The sequence below is a fragment of the Rhinolophus sinicus genome, linkage group LG13, assembly GCF_036562045.2.
Source record: "Rhinolophus sinicus isolate RSC01 linkage group LG13, ASM3656204v1, whole genome shotgun sequence".
NCBI classification, from domain to species: domain Eukaryota; kingdom Metazoa; phylum Chordata; class Mammalia; order Chiroptera; family Rhinolophidae; genus Rhinolophus; species Rhinolophus sinicus.
The window spans coordinates 8556703-8577095 of NC_133762.1; the positions used below are offsets into that span (position 1 = coordinate 8556703).

The following is a 20393-nucleotide window of genomic DNA, read 5'->3' on the forward strand; positions in this document are numbered from 1 at the left end:
CCCTCATCTGAGCAAGGCCTGCATCTGCCTTCAGGTCAAGGGAAGGGGCTCTGCAGTGTCCTGTGAGCTGTGAGGGCATCCGTTCCGCTACTGGATGGACAGAGTGGCCATGTCCAGCTTGGAGACAGAGGGGACCAGGGCGGAAAAGGCTTTTTAGAACGGTCTTCCACACGTAGCATCCTCTTCACAACATAATGAATAGATACTTTTTCAACTTTGAGACCATGGGGACTTCATAAAACATTTCTAAGCCAAACCCGTCTGAGGCATATGTTGTCGACATGTTGGCCCGTTTCCTATAACTACATATGGATGCTGTACTCCACACGGCGGTTCTGAAAGTGTGGTCCCTGGCCCAACCCCATCTGCGTCCCCTGGGAACTTGTTAGAAACACAAGTTGTGGGCCCACCCCAGACCTGCTGAAGCAGATACTGGGGGGGCGGGGGGGCACTGCAGTCTGTACTTTGACAAGTGTTCCAGGGGGTCCTGGTGTCCTCCCAAGCCCGAGGACAACTGTTTCGAGAGTTATTGCCCTGAGGCCTTTCTTTTTGCTTCATTTCTTTCCCTCTACTTTTAAACTGCAGCCATTTTAGACATGTTAGTCCTCAGTGGAGAAACTAAAGCTCGGGGAGACCAAGGACCTCTGTAAGTGTACAAGGGTGTCTATGCCATTATAGAGATGAAATGTTTCTCTCAGAGCTAGCTGCTCTTCAGAAAGGTGCCAGCAAGTCAACCTGCCCACATTATTATCCTCCTGTGTCCCAAAGGGAGAGAATGCAATGATGGCCAGTTGCAAGAGCCAGATGGCAGCAGGGCCAGCTAGCAAGTTGGTGGATGCCACAGCACGGGGTCTGCAGGGCAGAGCCTTGCCTCCCAGAGAGGACGGGATGTAAAATCCTACAGAGAGTCTGCCTCTTAGCCCCTGACGGTGAATAGGGCAGTAAGGAGAGGATATCTGGTCTCCTGGAAAACCTCTCTGCAAGGTTGAAGAAATTGCTAGCCGTCCGTCACCCCAAAGCTCAGAGGAGAACTGGGGAGACAGGACCCATAGGCTCAGATAAGGACGCTCCATGAGATGGGAAAGAAAGGTGGGGTAGCGCCAGGTCACATGTTGGGGACATGTGGTTCCTGCGGAAAGTCCTCGCTTCAGTGAAATGTGCAAGGCCCCCAACAAAACTGGGCGAAGAACCCCGACTTTATGTTTTGGTTGAATAGTTAGGTGCCATGCTGTTTTCATGCTAAATGGCTAACTCCTACCCACCTGAAATTGAAGGCCCTATTCTTCTAAGGTGACCAACTCATCTGAGTTTACACAGGACTTTTCTAGTTTTGGAACTGCAAGTCCCCGGTCCTTGCAAGCCCCCTCAGCCCTGGGCACACGAGGATGGTTAGTCACTTAAGCATCTTGGTGTCTGTGTCTGTTTAGGGACCCCACTACCTGGAACCGTGAAGGCCTGGCTGTGTCTCCCCATTCAGTTCCGTTACCTGGGCCTGAGCCTCCCTCCGTCCTTTCCTGCCTCTTGCCATCGTCACCTTGCTACAAGCAGCTTCCCAGCCCTCGGACCTGCCTTCCTGCACCCCCGACCCACCAAATCACCAAATGAATTGCAACCTTTTCTCCAAAATAATGTTTTCTGGTTCTAAAAACAATACTCATTTGTAAACCTAAATGCTGAAAATAATAAGAAAATGAAAAGAACCCAAATTCCACCTTCCCACAGACAACCGTCACTAATGAACATTCACGATCGTCCTTTGAGACATAGTGCCTTTATATTGTTTTCTCCAAAGTATGCTCATCTGAAGGAGAACAATAATTGGTAAAGCTCTTCCACTGATTGGGTGGCCACAATATACCAGGCACTGTGCTAAATGCTTTAAATACGTCACCTCATCAGACTGTCCCACTTTCCCGATGAGAATCATTGTTCCCACCTTACAGATGAAGAAACAGAGGGTCAGAGAGGTTGCCTGATCTTACACAGCTAGTTAGCAGCCAGAGCCCGGAGGAGAAAGAACCCAGACCCCTGCCTTTTTCCATATACCTGATTTTGTGTGAACGCTCATTAAATTTGCTATTTAGCATAGTAGACCTTGTTCTATGAGCATATAAGGCTTTCAGGTGGGTGGAGGAGAAATAAACTTTGGAGATAGGATTAGATAGCAGAATGAAGAGTGACCACATTTTCCATGGATCTAGGCTTCTTGCCTCTCGCTAAGGCCCTCTCTGCTCCTTATCTATTCCTGGCTGAGCGTTTCACAGAAGAAGATGTCACCCAGCCCTACATCAGGAGAACCAGTTGGCAGGGCTGTCACTGTGCAAATTTTCCCAAGTCAGAGTATGTCTTTGGGGTTTTGCTTATTTATTCATTTCATGCGCCATTTCCCCGAGCAGTCAGAATACCGAGACGCCTGTTACAGTCATCCCTCTGCGCCCGAGTCCCTGCAGAAAGGGGCCCATTATTGCCCCGCCTGTTACGGAATGTCCCATGATCACAGGCTCACACGAGTGTGTGCACTCCGGGCGCGTGCCCAACCGGCCTCCCACTGTGGGAGGAAGGTGGAGGAGGAAGGCCTGCCTGCCTGCGGGTGGAGAGCGGTGAGGGAGAAAAAGCCACTTCAAATGAACGCAGACCTGCAGTGGGCCAGATGAGCCCCAGGATGCTGAAGGCGAGGCCAGGATGGAAAACTAGCACCTCTGGAGCCAGCCCCAGACTCAGGAAAAGGGTTTAGGCCTCAACACAGAAAGAGCAGATTGCCTACCTGCAAGCTTCATTTAGATCTGAAAAGAAATTTCTTTCTTTGCCCATAACCACCCTCCTTGCGGGACCCAGGGGAGCTTAATTCTCTGCCCTAAGTCAGGATGGTATTGAAATGGAATCCTGCGCCCAGCCCTTGCCCACCATGGGTCCCTCCTACCCAGAGAAGTCCTCAGCCACCTGACGGGCAGGCCTGGCCGTGGCCTTGAACGTTCTGTTTGCTCATCAGGCTCCATATGGCTGGGGGGGGGGGGAGGCTGGGAGAGGGCGTCCAGTTTGTAAGCTGAGGTGTGCCCTCCCCCTTGGCACTCTTTGTGGCTTCTTGCAACAACTTGGCATGCGTGGAGGCTGGGGCAGAGCAGCCCTGGCTGGATGTGACAAGGGGGACGTGCCTCCTGCCTCAGCCGGGGGAATGGCATGCAGCCACCTCTGCCCACACTTCGGGAGGTAAACCCCAGCCCCCAACCACCTGCTTCCTTCCCCTTCATAGGTCACTTGAGATTCCCCGAGACACTTCCTCTTGCTCACTCTTTCTCCTATAGACCAGTTCCTGGAGGAAGCCCCAGAAACGTCCCAGTGGTTCAGGGGTGGGAGACAGTGGAGTCCTGGGCGAAGTCAGCTCCCTGGGACGTTCTCAGGCTGGACGGGGGAGGAGTGGCGTTACGGAAAGGGGACCAATTCTGGGTGCTTGTAGGTTCAGGAAGGGAGTGTCGGCTCTACCTGGGGAAACATCCAGCCTGTCACCTGGGTGTGCTCCTTTCGGTATCTGGTGCCAAACATCTGGATGTTTACAGCAGGAGGATGGACTGAAGTTCCTACTCACGTGATGCAGCTAGGCAGCCTCAGGCATCTCTCAAGCAAGGGGACTCGAGTACTGCCCAGGCCAGAGGTGACCAAACACTGGCCCTCGATCCGTGTGCTGTCCCCTCCTAGATTCAGGACTAAGGGACTGGAGCGGGTGACACGGGGCTGGTTGCTCCTGCTGCTGCCGGTCTTCTCCCGCCAGGCGAGGCAGGGTGGCCCTCCCGGCTGGCGCTCCTTTCCCACGTCTTTCAGGGCTGGGCCCGGGCCTTGTTGCTCAGAGGGGAGCCTCAGCGTCAGTGCTTCTCGCCCAGTGGAAGCCGTCGCCTCTTAAGTGACACCGCGTCCTCAAATAGTGTTCTGATTGTGCCACGGTCTTAGTGAAAATGATGCAGGGCTCAGTCTGAGGCCTTAGACTGACGTAGGAGGGCCCAGGCAGGAGAAGAAAAGCCACACGGGGGAGTTCCACAGAGGGACTTTAACAGGACGGTAAAAGGCCACGAGGGAACCCCTGAGGCACGCAGGGCTGGGGGGCTGGGGGGCTGGGGGACAACGAGCCTGGAGGCCCAGGGCGCAAAGGCGGGGTCCCTGCCTGCCTGGGCTCTGTCGTGGGCAGTGGCACCAGCAGCTGCTGGGGAGGAGAAAAGCCACCGCTGGGTGATGATGAAACAGCCGGGGACAGAAAGGAAACCAGTCTTGACCAACAGCCTTTCCCTCTCCGTCTAGTGCCCCCTGCTGGTGGGATCGAACAGGGAGCCGGGTGACGAGAGAAAGGGGGTTTGCAGAGCCCCAGTCCCACTGGGCAGAGGCAAGTGGGTTGAAGCTGAGCCACATTTGCTTTGTAATGGGCACAGCTGGCACCTAGGGTTCTCGTGTCTGGCCCCAAACTCCTGGCTGCACGCTCACCAACGAGCACTTTGCCTCCGGCCAAGCTCCGCCATGCTGGAAGCCCCTTGCGTTTCTGGGACCTTTTCCTGGTATTACCTGTCAAATCCCACTGCCTTTCAGGACCAGGTTGAAATGTTGCTTCCCTGATATCCTCTCACGCTGCCATCCTTGCATCTCTTGTGTTTTAGTGTCCAGATGAAACGCATTTGCTCTACATTTGGGCAGTTTCCATCTCTCGCCCTGAGCACAGGAGCTCACGGGGGCTCGTTCCAGGAACAGAACCAAGCATGGAGCCTAGCACGTAATAGCATCCATAACTTCCAGCAGGTCACGAATTCAGACGGTTACCCTGCAAGCCAGAGTCAGACACACCACCCATGTGACCCTGGGGCGTGTAGTCAGCGTGAGCCTTACCCCTTTAAGAGAAGGCAGGTTTTTCGGTTTCCTGGCTCACCCCACCCCTCCTACTCGGCAAGTGAAACCTGATCTAATCCCTTTGCACGCGGGTAATTTATTGGTCTATTGGGCTTTTCTTGGTGGCAAATTGCATTGTCTTTATTCCTGGGTTTGGGCTGTGGAGCGGCTCACCGCATTCCTAAAACTCCTTTCTCAGGGCCCATCCCTCGCACCCCCTGGGCGCACAGCGAAATAAGTTTTATTGGGCTTCTTTGTTATGCAAACAAGGTGGTAATAATCAGGCTATTATTCGGAAGGATTGGGCTTGATTAACAGTTCAAAGGAGGTCCCTGAAAGCAGCTAATGGCGCAAATATTTTCATCCTGCCTTGGTTGGTACAGCTGCTGCTCCAAGCTCCCTGCCTCCGTCTGTTTCCGAGAGGCGCTGGATTGCTATTTAAAGGGCAGTAATTAAGCCAGACAAGCTGTGTGGCTGGGAGAAATCTCTGCTGTCTCAGTCCACGAGGGAGGCAGTCTGGAGCCCACCTCCCCCCAAGATGAAATGTTATATGTGTGTGCGGTGCCGGGGCACGATGCTTTGAGTGAGGAGTGCGGGAGCCGAGGATTCCAGGACAAAGATGAGGTGTCCCTGCTCTTGGGGGACTCACAGACAGGAGGTGACATCGAGCTGGAGCGTCAGGGATGACATGGACAGTTCAGCCAGGCCCACCGAGCCGCCAGAGGGTGAGGCCGCAGGAGGCGCCCCAGGGAAGGCAAGGGGCCTTCCGGTCTTTACAGGGTGGTTCTGTTGGAGCCTTTTCTGTGTGGCTCTAGAGAAGGATCGAGGCCCTGTAAGTGTCCCTGGGAGGCAGATGTGGGTCCACAGCTGGAGCTTTCTGGAGAAGAAGGGGCCAGCGCTGCCCGCAGAGTTCCAGTGGCAGTAGAGGCTGGATGTCCACCAGGCAGGGATGCTCCAGGGACGTTTCCTGCTGTGGAGGCTGGCTGGAGATGGACACCGGGGAGCTCTGGTCCCTCGGCCCCAGGTTCTAAAACTCCACGGTGCACCGTGAGGAGCCAGCAATGGAGGGGGGTCACAAAGTTTGGGCTCCTGAGAGAGTCCATTGCCCAGAGTCGGGAGTAGATGGGTCTGATGGTTGCCCGGGGTCCCAACTTGAGTACCAAGAGCCCACTTCACCCCCAGGAAGTCTGGGAGCCTACCTGCGTTGTAGACGTTGTCTGCACGCCATCCTTTGCCCCAATGGGCCACTGTCTTTGCAGCCTCTGGTTGCTCCTCTGTTTGTCCCCCCGTAGCTAATCCTGAAAGTCCTGTCTCGAGGGGCGTGGGTCAAAACAACATGCTTCTCAGGAGCATAAGGTTCTGCTTGGTACCTTTGCATTTTCCAGGGCATCTGGGGTGGAGCCCCGGGTGTACGAGTTGGCAGAGGCCTCGACAGCCATCCCGGCCCAAGGACACAGTGGCTGAGATGGAAATGGAAGCTCAGGAGAATTCTTACTTCCAATCGGGTTCTTTATTCCCCTGGCTCTCTGCATACTGGCTGTCTCGGATGTGTTGTGAGGCAGCCAGAGGGCCCAAGGAGCCACTGTGCCCTCTGCAGGAACCAGGCAGCTGGCTGCCTTCTGTCACTGAAATCACCAGGGTGGCTCGCTCTGTAAAGCTGGTTTTCTCTTCCTGCTTGCACAAGTTGCAAGATCTGTTTCCAACTCTCAGACTTTCCTTTCCTCGCTTCTTGGACACTCACATAAGGAAAGGCCAAGGTTTACTGCCTGGAATTCAGGTCTTGGGCTTTTTCATTAAAGATACTGAACATAAAAATCACCCCTCTGGGGTCTCTTTGGCAGGTGATGCTACAGCCGAGAGCTTTTCCCTTTGATGCCAGGCCAGGTTCCATTTTGGTGCCTGACCTGGGGAGGCCTGCAGCCTGTGATTTAGTGGAGTGGACACAGGGTGCAGGGTGACTCCGTGGGGGGCGGGGCCCCTCATCTCACCACCCAGGGGGACTGTCCAGCCCTGGCCTCCTCCATGCCTTCCCCAAGACCCCCGGGAAATGACAGCACCGTGCATGTCCACTCGATGCGGACAGGCCCTGGAGCACTGCGTCACCGCCTGGAGAGGTAGCAGGGAAACAGGAGCCATCAATTGCAGTCCCAGCTCGTCACGCTCAGTGGCTCTTGCGAGCCATTCCGCCACCTGATCTATAGCTTGTCCATCTAGCATGGTGCTTGGGCCTCCTCTTAAACTCCGAAGACGTGCAAGGCCCCAGGGTTCTGAGCAGCAGGGGGCACCCTGGAAATCAGGTGTGTGAAAGCCATGGTTGTCAGGCCTGGCCATTTGTAACTATCACTAACGTTGCAAAGCTTGTGAGTGACTACAACACACACACACACACACACACACACACACACACCTTTGGGGAAATCCAAAGTTATTATTTCCATTTGCTTTCCAGCTTGCTCTCCTGACCAGGGTAGAGAGGGATGGAGCTACGCAGACAGGGTGACTCCAGGGCTAGCACAGTAATCATGCCGAGTGACGTTCTTGGAGCTTTAGCTCCAGGCCGGTGCCCCACTGAGTCCTTCAACACTCTCAGCAGATAGTATTACCCATTTTCCAGATGAGTATAATGAGGCACAGAGAATTTAAGAAATGTGCACATGGTCACCCAGTGGCAAAGTTTGGGACTCACTTGAATTGTGAGGCTTTACAATCTGCCAAATTTCTGTTGCTTTTGCCAAACTCTTGGGGATGGCTGTGAAAGCATTAGCAGATGTCAAAGGCCCAAAGGTCGATTGTCGGCTCCCAACCGGTCTGCCCAGAAACACTGACCATTCCTGCCCACAGGCTGGGAGCTGTGGCAGCCCCGGCAGTGCAGCGTGCCTGGCCACGTGGGGTCCTTATAGGCTGCACAGAAGAATCTGGAAGGCCCGGAAGGGCGGAGCCCGCCTTGAGCACCACCTGCCGGGAGGGGCGGGCTTCACCATCTGTGTGCAAACGTGCAGTATGGGTCGTGCCTTCTCAGATGGGTTGTCCTTACGCGTGCGCCCACCCTGACAACGTGTCCCTTCCCTTCTCCCCAGCCACGTCCCCGTGCAAGATCCTCAAGTGCAACTCTGAGTTCTGGAGCGCCACGGCGGGCGGCCACGCCCCGGCCTCGGACGACGCCCCCGAGTTCTGCGCGGCCCTGCGCACCTACGCCCTGTGCACGCGCCGCACGGCCCGCACCTGCCGGGGCGACCTGGCCTACCACTCGGCCGTCCATGGCATAGAGGACCTCATGAGCCAGCACAACTGCTCCAGGGATGGCCCCACGTCGCAGCCGCGCCTGCGCACGCTCCCGCCGCCCGGGGACAGCCAGGAGCGCTCCGACAGCCCCGAGATCTGCCACTACGAGAAGAGCTTCCACAAGCACTCGGCCGCCCCCAACTACACGCACTGCGGCCTCTTCGGGGACCCGCACCTCAGGACTTTCACAGACCGATTCCAGACCTGCAAGGTGCAGGGCGCCTGGCCCCTCATCGACAATAATTATCTGAACGTGCAAGTCACCAACACGCCGGTGCTGCCGGGCTCGGCTGCCACAGCCACCAGCAAGGTAAGCGCGAGACTGCGCGGGGCGGGGGCGGGGGTTGGGGGGGGCGGCCCTGCCCCGAGGGTCCACCGGCCCAGGCTCTGCACCGGCCGGACCCAGATGCCTCCTGCACCCCCTTACACTAAGTGAGCTCCTTCTTTGGAAAGGAATATTCTGGAGATTCTAAATAGTGACCAGAGTGATCGCTACATTGTGGGGGGAGGGGCGGGCTGCGCAGGGTAGGCCACATGGCATCACCTACGTGATGAAAGGCGGACAGAAAGGGCAGTTGGTGAAGGCCCTGTGCGTGCCAGGTAAGGGAAGGTGTTTCAGGAAACCTAGTGTTCGTTTGTGTGCACAAGCGTGTGTGTCATGCACATTTTCACACAGTGCGTGCGCGTGTAAAATGGTTTCCTGACGGGGGTTAGAATCCAAAAAGAAACACAGCATGTGGCATTCGGTTTCAGGCTTTTGGAATATCCTTTTCTTGCCCCCAAACTATATTTTGGTGTTAAACACTTTGTAAGCGGGCATTTTCCCGCCAAATCGCATCGTAACGCGGGGCTTTTTTGACATTTTCTCGCCAAAATTAGACTTTCCGTAAAATATTCATATCTTTCGATCTATTTGATATTTTTCTATGAAACTTTCAGTGTTTTAGTTTAAAAAGAGGTGCAAAATATGTGTTATTCTCGTCTCCCGCACTTTGGTATAAAAAGCGATATGACGAGTTTACTCATTTCCCGCAAAAAATGTGTTAAGACCCCACAGAAGGAGCCTGTGTACAGGTACGTTTCCATGGTTGCCGTCTAGGAGCTTCCGGTCCAGTGGGAGCAAACTACCTGGGCGCCTGGGCCTGGCAGCCTCCTCGAGGTGACAGTCCAGCCCAGGGGTCCCCAGTGCCGCTGCAGTTGAGGAACTGAGCAGACAGGCGCCCCCTCCAGGCTGGTGTGACGCTCCATCTCTGCATGGGGTCATATGTGTTCTTTTTTTAAAGCCCCCGGTATTTTGGTGCATAGAGGGGTCAGAGCACAGCGCTGCCCGATGGCGCTGGGGGTGGCCTGCGCTTTGGGCACAGTCCTGCCTACTGTCTTTGCCCCTCAGTGACACTGAAAGGCCCCAGCATCAACGCAGAGAGGGCCGTGGTGTCTGGCAAGGGGTGCAGCTGGAACAAGTGAGGAGGGACGCAGCTCACGGAAGGCCCTGAGGGCCACCCATGCAGCCTCTCCCTCCTCCCTTGGCCGGTCCTGCCCGCCTGAGGCAGCTTGGCTGACACACCCAGAACCTGAGGCTCCAAGAGGCAAAGTGCCCCCCGCCACCCCCTCAAAGTGCAGTCAGCCCAGCTCGTGATGGACCTGGGCCGGGCAATCCTGGACCCCAGCACGTTCTCGCTGCCACGTGAGGCCACAGAGGCTGCTGAGAACTGGTCATCGTCTGACACAGGGAGGCTTCAGCATCTGCATAGTGGCTCAGTCCTGCTCCCAGGGCCACAGCCAGAGGCAGCCACCATGTGGCCCATGGCACAGGCAGTGGACATCCCAGGCTCTCCTCCCCTACTCACTTCTGTGACCTCACGTTCCTACTAAGCCAGAGGGACACTGGTGGCCTCTGAGTCCAGGCGATGGGGACACCTCTGCCTCCTCAGGGCCCAGCCCACCAGAGCCCCTGGGGTTTCCAGGTTGGCAGTGGGTCTGTTTTCCTAGGAACAGCATGTTGCAAGGGTGCCAGGCTGACCCACAAGGGCGTTTTTGTTCCTTCCCATCCCTCCACGCCCCAGAGGAGGACAGTGAAGTGACCTGGCAGCCAGGAAAATTCCTGCCACTTCCCTCTGCGCCAGTGGCCCTTGCATGCCCGAAGGGGGTCTGTTTCTGGGACCAAGTGATGGGGAGGAAACAAGCGGGTCTTTACGTGTGGATGTCCTCACAGGCCCTTGGCACCGGGCCGTGAAGCCCAGTGGGCAGCACAGTTGTGGCCAGTACACGCTCTGCCCTGCCCCCATCTGAGGGGAGCCCATGTCAGGGACCCAGCTGCCTTCTCACAGCCCCTTCACCTCCCCTCCTCCCGGCTTAGAGCCAAGATAAATGAATTCGGGGAGCCTGAGGCTACAACTGCTTAATCCAACAGCAAACACACTTCCGGAGGGGACCCCGCCTCCCTGTGCCATCCTGCACCTCCTGACCCAGAGTGGTGAGGGCACCAACCGTGATAATAGAACCAAGGGAGGGCTTGTGGTTAGTGCCAGGGCAGCTGCATCCTGCAGGCCAGGCCCATGTGCCTGGGCTCAGAAGCCCAGGTTCCACCCTCTGCTCTCTGCTGACACGTACGGGGGCCTTGAGCCCAGCAATGCTGTGTAAAAACCAGACAGATCCATTCATTCATTCATTCATTCATTCATTCATTCATTCATTCATTCATTCATTCCTGTGTTCCATTCCTTTGCTTGGTTCCGTTTTTCCAAAGCCTGCTTTGTTCCAGGCTCACTGCTGGGCACCGTGGCTGGAAGCCTGCCCCAGCAAGGATGTAAGGTGCTCACCTCCCTTCCTATCCCCATTTTTGGAAGCATATGGGGCTCTGCAGCAGAGCTTGACCCACCCAGCCCCTTTCCTGTCATCTAGGGCCACCCTCATCTTCGCAGCAGGCTGAGAACTCAGCGGCCTTCTGCTGTGTCCCCATCATCCGGGCAGCCCAGCAGTGACAGGGTCAGTCCCAGGTGGCGGGGCAGACTGGAGCCTTCTGGGACCCTGTGGCTGGTTTCCGGGGCCCCGGGCCTGCACCTGCCTGTTCCCTGTCAGCCTCCGTTCCTCAAGGGCATGTGGGGGTTCAGTCATTGATTCAGCAAACATTTACCCAACACCTCTTTTGTGCTCAGCTCCCACAGCTTCCAGGCTAACAATGGAGAATGAAGGCTGGCAGAGGGGTGCTGGGTGCTGGGGTAGCAGGATGCCGAGGGCCTGGGGGGGCCCAGTGGTGCCCAGGGCATTGGGGAAGGCCTCTTGCAAGCGCCTACACTGAGTCTGCCCCCAGGATGGCAGGGGGCACAGCCTGGGACCTCCAGGGCAGCCAGAGCAGCCAGGCAGCCTTGATCTCCAAGGGGATGCAGGCCTGGGGCTTTTGTGAGCCCCCAGGAGCCCTCTGCCAGACTTCCGCTCACTTGAGCCCACTTCCCTCACGCCCGGGGGCCTTTGCTCATTGCCCACCATATCAGCTTCGTGCAGCCCGGCCCATCCCTCTGTTCTCGTCTGCGACCGAACGCTAGTGGTGTCCAGCCCAGGCTGAAGGTTTAGCACCTACCCCTGCGGCCAGCCCTCTGCTTTGTCTCCCTCCTTCCAGCCATGCTTGTTGTACCCCGTTTTACAGGTGAGGAAACTGAGGCTCAGGGAGCAGAGGCACTTAGGCCTCTCCCTCCCATGCCCTTGACCTCTCGCACGTACCACCCTCGTGCTGCATAATTCATCTCAGTCTGTGCCCCCCGCGCCCAAAGTGTGAGCTTTGGTCTTGGACCATCTCATTCCATGTGGACACGGCCCCTCCTGCCAGGCCTGGCAGGTAGTTCCATACACAGCTGATGGAGCCGGGCTCGGCCCTGTCCTCAGCATGGTGGAGCCGAGGCCCCTCGGGGAAGGGAAGGGGAGCAGCAGAGAGGAGCGGCAGCCGCGCCCGTGGCCCTGTTGGCAGCCAGCCGCCCCGCTTTCGACAGCCCCCTTCGTGCTGTTACTTGTGGTTGAGTCCCTGGCACTGGTGCCAAGAAGACTCAGGCCGCCTGTCAGCCTTCCAGGAGACTGTCTCCACGAGCCATGGCGGTTAGAGCAAAACCAGCCTTTCCTGTTCCAGGGAGACGAATGGCACTTGGAAAGCAGCCCCCCACCCCCCAGAGTGTCTGTGTGGCCCTGCACACCAGGCAGGGACACCAGAGTCCCTCATCCCGTGCCCCCTCCTCCATGACAGGACCACCCACTGCCCAGACCACCCTGGCTGCCCCACCTCCTGGCCCCCTGCCGGCGGCCTCCACATCAGGGCAGGAGCCTTGGATGGAGAAGAGGAAGCAGCAGGCCGAGGAACCACGTGAAGTCACCATTTTGGGGCTGTTATTTTTATAGGCCAGGGATGGTCGAGCCGGGGCAGTTTCCTGCAATTCACTGATCCGATGCGGAAGGCTCAAAGCGGGAGGGAGGGGCTGAGGCCCCGTGTCACAGAGCATCAGCTTGTCCTCGCGTCCCGTGCGGACAGCAGAGCGCCAGGTGCCCTTGGTCCAGGGGGCCAGTGGCCTTAGAGGCACGAGCTGACACCTGGGAGCAGGAACAGGGGAAGGGGAGGTGGTTTCTCTCCCAGTTTCGCCCTTGTCTCCAGCCTATACAATCCTCACGGTTAGGATTGCAGAGGAAAGAGCATTCAGACATCTCTTCCAGGATGATGGGACGGGGGAGTGAGTGTCACTCCCCTGCTATTTGTTTTCCATCCTCCTCCCAGGTCCTGTGGGTTTGGGGCTGGAAACCAAGACACTGATCCCAGCTCTGCCTCTTGCTTGCTGTGTGATCTTGGACAAGTCACTTGCCTTCTCTGAGCCTGAGTTTCCTTGTCTGTAAATCAGAGGTAATGTCACCCTCCCCTGCAGTGTGAATGCAGTGCCTGGCTCACTGATCCAGCAAGTGCTTCCGTGTCCCAGGGTCTCAGTACAGTGACTGACACAGTTGATCGGTTGTCTGCGTCTCCTCGGGGACTCATGCCAGCCCTGCCTCCTGGCTGCAGGCTCCAGTGGAAACGGGCCTCCCTGCTCCCGCCCAGGCCAGGGTTTTGCAGTCAGCCTGGAGCCCTCATCTTCCTTTCACCAGCCGGTATCTTCTTCCCCTCTCTCTGCCTCCTGCTCCCCTCCCAGGCCCTGCTGGGTGGTCCCTTAGGGCAGCCTAAGTGGCCTCTGCTGGCCTCTGCCTGCCTGGGTGGATTTGCCCCTCATTCTTCCTTTGAGCATCCGTCTTCTCTTCTACCTGCTATTACGTTCAGCCAGTGGCTTGCAGTCCTTTTTCAGGAATATGGCGGGAGGTCTAAGGGCGGCGTGAGATTTGTGGACCATAGGAGTTTCCTGTTGCTTCTGTAACGAATACCACAAACTAAGCGGTTCAAACAGACGTCTGTTTATTCTCCTGTCGTTCTGGAGGCGAGAATTGTGAAATGAGCCTGACAGGGTGTGGGCAGGGCTGGTCCTCTGGAGGCTGCAGGGGAAAATCCATTCACTGCCTCCCCTCTGGTGACTGCCAGCACCCCTCGGCTTGTGGCCACATCCCTGACTCTCTGCCTACGTGGAAACACGGCCTTCTTTCTGTGGTCCAATCTCCCTCTGCCTCCAACTGACGCGGGCACTTGTGGCTGCACTTAGGGCCCCTCAGATAACCCAGGATGACGTCTCCATCTCGGGATCCTTAACCTGAGCCCCTCTGCAAAGCGACTTGCCACAGGAGAGGGGGGATTGGGTCGGTATCTTGGGGGCTTTCTTCAGCCCATTGTAACGCATAGTGATCTTTTATTTTTAATTAGCTGTGTTTGCCTTTTTATGGCTCACCACGATACGTGGCCCGTGAGCTGGTCTTCTACGTAGGGTCGTCATCTAAACTTCACGTTCTAAGTCTATATTTTAAGGGGGATAAAAACCAAAACAAGTTGTTTTAAAGAGAAATATTAGCAGAATCATGCAGGTGGCACCGGACTGTGACCGACGTGGGGATGGGACCGTCTGGGGCTCCCTGAGGGCATCTTGAGCGCGGGGACGGGCCTCCTCCCACTGCGTCCGCAGGCATCGCTGACCCCCCTCCACTCTCTTCCCTGCAGCTCACCATCATCTTCAAAAACTTCCAGGAGTGCGTGGAGCAGAAGGTGTACCAGGCCGAGATGGACGAGCTCCCGGCCGCCTTCGCCGACGGCTCCAAGAACGGCGGGGACAAGCACGGGGCCAACAGCCTGCGGATCACGGAGAAGGTGTCGGGCCAGCACGTGGAGATCCAGGCCAAGTACATAGGCACCACCATTGTGGTGCGGCAGGTGGGCCGCTACCTGACTTTCGCGGTGCGCATGCCCGAGGAGGTGGTGAACGCCGTGGAGGATCGGGACGGCCAGGGCCTGTACCTCTGCCTGCGGGGCTGCCCCCTCAGCCAGCAGATCGACTTCCAGGCCTTCCGCGGCCACCAGGCCGCCAGCCCCGCGCCCGCGGCCCCTGACACCTTCCCGTACGAGACGGCCGTGGCCAAGTGCAAGGAGCGGCTGCCTGTGGAGGACCTGTACTACCAGGCCTGCGTCTTCGACCTGCTCACCACGGGGGACGTGAACTTCACGCTGGCCGCCTACTACGCCTTGGAGGACGTCAAGATGCTCCACTCCAACAAGGACAAACTGCACTTGTACGAGAGGACGCGGGAGTCCCCCGGCCGGGCGGCCACGGCGGGGCTGTCCCCGGCCCCCCGGCTCCTCCCGGGCAGCCTTCTGTTCCTCGGCCTGCTGCCCGGCTTCCTGGACGCCCTGGCTGCGTAGGATGGCGCGCGAGGTGTGCTGCCTGTGCCCAGCCGGCCGGCGGCTGCAGGAGGGGCCGGTGGCTTCCCGGTGGCCCTCGCTGTCCGTGGGGGTTGGAAGCGGAGGCAGCTGCAGGCCGGTGAGCTGTGGGACGGTTACCTCAGAGCTGCCTTGGGCTGCCTGCTGGCAAGGGCTGGGGGTGTGGGTGGCCCGTCGCCCTCTCCAGGGCCCAGGACAGGTTGTGGTGCTGTGATGTCTGTGACAGTAGAGCTGTGCGATGGGGAGGGCGGCTCCCGTCCGCTCGCCCCACAGTGTGAATGTGCAAAACCGAGCCCCTTGGGCTGGAGCCCCCACCCGCCAGAGACACTGGGAAAGGTCTGCGTCGCGCCCCCCACCCACCCCATGCAATGCACTGAACAGGCCCGGCCGACTGCTGCACGCGCCTGCCACACGCACACACTCGTACACGCGCACACTCGCACACACTCGGCCGGCAGGGCCTCCTTTCCCTTTGGGCCTTGGGACACCCCCAGGGCGCTGCTTGGGACCTTTAGCAAGTTGATGTAATAAACCTTTGGCCAAAAGGTTGTACCCTTTTGGGGTCTCCCTGTGAGACCCCCGGTTGTGGGTACGGGCTCAGACCCGGGTGCCAGGCCTCTGCCTCTAGAGCCCCCAGCGGGGGAACAATGCGTGTTGGCACGTGCCCTGAGCGACGCCACTCGTGGGCTCAGATACCCTTCTCTGGCCCCTTCCCCCACCACCCCCTATTCCCCACTGTGCTTAGGGAGTCGAGTTTCTAAATGTCTAAACAGAGAAGTACCCCTTGATTTGTGTTCCTTCCTCTCTAGTAGATGGATGGCAAGTGCCCCCAGGGGGGGGGCTCGGACCGCAGGGCGCAGGCCGGACACCCGTGGATGGGGCCAGCTGGCCTGCCCTATCCTCTGCTCTCGCCCCGGCCCCCAGAGCCTGTCCACCTAGCTCTGCATTCTGGGGAGAGGAGCAGGCTTTAGGAGGCCTCACAGCCCTGAGCAGCCCTGGGAGGGTCTCCCCGAGTCCCCGTGGCCATGCAGCCAGGAGGGACTTGCGGCCGGGAGCCCAGGCTGCCCATCAAGGAGCCCGGAACCACTCCCGCCTCTGCTGCTGCTCAGAGAAGCCCAGGGAGCAGCGCCGGCCGGCTCCGCGCCCCGAGGTGCTGCCAGGCCAGAGGACGACCCTCCCAGCAGCCCCGCAGCCCTCCCCGGCCCTGCCCCCCCTTCCCGCCCGCAACCCTGGCAGCCCCTCTGCTGTTCCCCGGGACCTCTCATACACTGGCCCAGGAGGCTGCGGACATGTCCCTGCCTCCCCCTCCAAGAGGTCCCCTCTCTCTGCCAAACCTGGGCGGGCAGGCGGGCGGGACGAGGCTCCTGCTGGAGATTAGATGGTCCCTATGTTGGAAGTAAAAAGTGAAGCACTTTATTTTGGTTGTGTTTGATCGCGTTCTGCTTGGAAGTGGGGACCCCCCCTCACTGCGTCCTTGTGTCTGCGACCTGTGTGGAGTGTCACCGCGTGTACATACTGTAAATTATTTATTAATGGCTAAATGCAAGTAAAGTTTGGGTTTTCTTTGTTTTGTTATTTTCCTTTGGACTGTGTGTTGGAGTTTGTTTTCTGAACAGACTGGTTGGTTCCTTTTGGGGGTGGAGAGTTGACTGTGGTGGTGGGTGTCCCGACTGTGTGGGGGGGAGGCGGGCAGCTAGCATGTGTGTCTGTGTGTGTTACATGTTGTACGTGTGTGTAGAGGATGTAGCAATGTTAGCATCCACTGCCGCTGCTTCTCTAAAATTCCTTTTTCTGCCAGCGATGAGCTGCCTTGGGGGTTGAGGTGTCCAGGCTCCCTGGAATAGTGCGGAGGACGTGAGATGCCCTTGGGGGCAAAGATGGGCGTGCTGCCCTGAGATCCAGGATGACCACCTCAGGGGTCGGTCTGGAGCCTGACCTGGGACTGCCGTGGCCATAGAGGGGGCGCCGTCCACATCCGTGTAAGGACCAAGGCTTGCTGGGGGCCAGGCTCACTGCTGGCTCTCACTGCTTTTCATCCTTTAAAACTACCCAATGGGCCAAGAAGAGATTCATGCCCATTTTACAGATGAAGAAATGGAGAGTCGAGATGAACTGACTTGCCTAGGATTCCTTAGCAAAGGCAGGGCCAAGATGCACACCTAGGTCTGTTTTGCCCCAAAGTTCCTGCTCTTAGCACTAAATTCTGTGAGGCAGAATAGCAGCAATTAAGCGCGGCCATATCCCGGCATCTCGACTCCTAGCTGTGTGACCATGGGAAGTGACTTAACCTCTCTGAGCCTCCATTCCCAGCTCTGTAAAATGGGGAGTGCCGATCACATAGGGTTGTTTAAAGATTCAGCGAGTTAATTCCTGTTCAGGACTTGGGACAGGGCCTGGCCCACCATGACTGTCGTGTGTTGGTGTTATTATCCCAAAGCAAGAGGGGTTGAGTGAGATGGTGGGCAGGAGGAGAGTGGAGAGGGCCACACAGAACCTGAAAGCTTGGGAAGGAAGTGAACCGAGAGGCAGGCAAGGGGAGGAACCCTTGTGTCTCAGTCCCAATCTAAAAAGGAAGGCCAAAAATAGGGAGAACTTTCTAGAACCCAGCTCTTAACCTCAGTTTCCAGAGAGAACTTGGGAGTCTGAGCTTTGGGAGGAAGGAGGCAGCCTACAAGGGACAAAACAAGGCTGGGACACACCCACGTGTCTCACCCACTTGCCTAAACTGTCAGCACCGCGAGGTCGCTCCCCCCTCAGTAGTAACTGGGATGAAATAACTCACAGGGGAGGCGCCGCTGAAGTGCAAGAGCCATGGGCACCGGCCAGTGCAGCACAGATTATCAGGAAGCCAGGGCACTCAGGATTTAAAAAAAACAAAAAACACCCTCGTTCACCAGCAGATGAAAATGCTCCATTACTTGCCAGAAATAAGTCTTGGTTTGGAGCTTGTTCAGGACCCTGCATTTAAGCTGGAATTCTTCTCCAAGTACCTTGCTACTAGATGCCCTCGTGAACGTGGGGATTTGCATTCCGTGTGCATATGGAACCCCGTCTTCAGCTAAATGGTTCCCGAGAAGCGGCTTCGCCTCGCACCTCGGGCTGGGTGGGAGGGGACGCGGGTGCCAGCGTATCTGCTCACACCGTCCCCACTCGCCGACGTGTGCAGGGTACTTGGTGGGGATCTTGGTTGTCCAACAAGGAGTTATAAGGAGAGAGGGCTGTTCACCACACGAATGAGGGCCATTCCTACTGAAATGGGGCAAACCCTGGGATGGGGCGGGGGGGGCGCTGCCAGGGAGCAGCCTGCAGCCCGGGGTGGGCTTGGGCTGCAGGCCGATTTGGCGTCCAGGCCGGCCCTGCCCGTCGCTAGCTGTGTGGTCTGCCTTGGAGTTTCTGCCTTAGATTCCTTATTTGTAAAAGGGAATTATGAGTACCTACCTCCCAAGGTCATTCTAAAATCCAGTGAGCTCACGCTCATAAACTGCCTGGCACATGGGCCCCGGGCAGGGAGGCCCCCAAATGGCATCCCCTCCCCCTGCGACAGTACATGTGCCTCTAGTCCATCGATTACTCTTTCCTGATCACCTGGGGGGGGGGGGGCGCAGCAGAGACCCACAGACTGCCGCTTCTCTTTGGGGAGATAAGTCAATAAACTGTTACGTCATTGAATGTCCCATGGTGAGGAAGGGAAGCGAAGGTTCGGCGAGACCTCCCTGAACTGGGGGAGGCTGGGAAAAGCTTTCGTGTCAGTGGCGTCAGGGGGGACTTGACTAGCTCACCTGCGTGAATCTGGGGGAACTAGCTGTGCTAAGGTCTGGGGAGGGCATTCTACACAGAGAAGAGTGTGTGCCAGGGCCTGGCATGACAGCAGCCAAGAGTTGAAGAAAAAACTTGCAGCAGAAAGCACAAACCAAGCTTGAATTGAATCTTGACGATGACAAATGAGATTCAGCAAGCAGTGGCGTGCTGGGAGGAGGGTGAAGGGGACAGCAGCCCTGCCCAGCAGCCTGGGGGCGGGGCACACAGCCTGCCCGTTGGCAGGACTCGGGGACATAGTGGTCAGTATTGCACCCTAAGCCTCTTGCTTGTGGAGGGAAGGGAGGCCGGCCTCTCCCTGCAGCCTCTGCCCCTCTCGTCTTCCCCGTCCTGTCACACTCCCTGCAGGGACAAACCATCACTGGCTCTACAGCCAAGGGGAGCGGCCCGCGGGGCAAGGGAATGAGGGCTGAGCCGTCCCTGGGGTCAGGTGAAGCCTGGGCGCCGGGCAGGCCATTTGTGGGGCTCTGCTGCCCTCTGCTGGACAGTTCTAGAACCACATTCACTCAGAGCTGAGTCCGGGAAGGGTTGCTGCTGTGGCCCCACACACAGTGCAGGCCCCACCTGGGGTGGCAAGCACGGTCTCCAACGGCCTCAGATGTCCCGATACGAACGACAGGTGCCGAGCCCATCGTGTCATCTCAGTGACCTCACCCCACGACAGCCTGGCGAGGGGCTCTCGTTACCTGTAACGGGAGGTTGACATGCCAGCAGGTTCACACCCAGGTCTGCCACCCGCCTGTCCCTTCATCCCTCTCCTGATCTCCTGGCTCTGTCCTCCCTGACCTTCCTCACCTGACATTTTGTCCTTGTAGCTGGTCGTGGATCCATCTCTGCAGCGCTCAGTGCAGAGGGCAGGGGCCTCATCCCGGCGGTGTCCCAGCTCCTAGAACAGGACCCCGCCCACAGCAGAAGCTCAAGCTCTCGGTCAAGAGAAAACCTCTCCCGCTTCACTGTCTAGTCCCAGCTGGACCTACCCCTACGGGCTGGGAGCTCCCCAAAGGAGCAAGCTGGGAGCTCCCTGAAGGAGCCTGTCTCTCGTCTCCCAGTTCAGATGGAACCAGGCCAGGCCACCCTCCTAGGGTTTGATACCCCCTAGAGCAAGCTTTCTTCCTGGTTGCCTCCGGGAAGCTGGGCTTGAGGGGCAGCTCCGATGGCCTCTCCAGCTCTGGGGTGAAGGCCACTAGGCCCAATGCTAAGCAGGCCCACCCCCACGTCCTGGTCTCCCCAACCTCCCCTCCTCGACCCCAAGGACTGAGAAACATTATATTAGGCTGGTGCAAAAGTAACTGCAGTTTTTGCAATCAGTTTTAACCTTTTAAACTGCAATTTTGCACCTAATAGCTCTCCCTAAGGGTTTACAGACCTTTTCCTCTTCTCTGTGAGAGCTCTCACCGAAAAGCCACATTAACCCTAGATGATTCCTTCATTTGCAAATGCCAAGGCCACCTGCCCACCCCCACACAGGTGAGGACCAAATGGGGACAACACAGACCGCCCTGCCCAGCCCCTTTAGACCCCCACAGCGCATGTGGTCCATGTGGACTGAGCTTTGTAACGACAATGTCCTCTTAGGTCACGAAATAAAAGAAGATGGCATGTGTGAACCCTC

At 57.6% G+C, this 20393-nt stretch overlaps 1 protein-coding gene across 1 annotated transcript in view; it reads left to right on the forward strand.

Moving 5' to 3' along the window:
- RGMA (repulsive guidance molecule BMP co-receptor a) overlaps nt 1-16545 on the forward strand; it is a 29305-nt gene extending 12760 nt beyond the window's left edge. Inside the window, exons 3-4 of the mRNA XM_019726688.2 lie at nt 7941-8455; nt 14252-16545. Of these exons, the coding sequence (XP_019582247.2) occupies nt 7941-8455; nt 14252-14947 (1211 nt within the window). The 3' untranslated portion in view covers nt 14948-16545. The remainder of the gene's footprint in view (nt 1-7940; nt 8456-14251) is intronic.
- The last annotated feature ends 3848 nt before the right edge of the window (nt 16546-20393 follow it).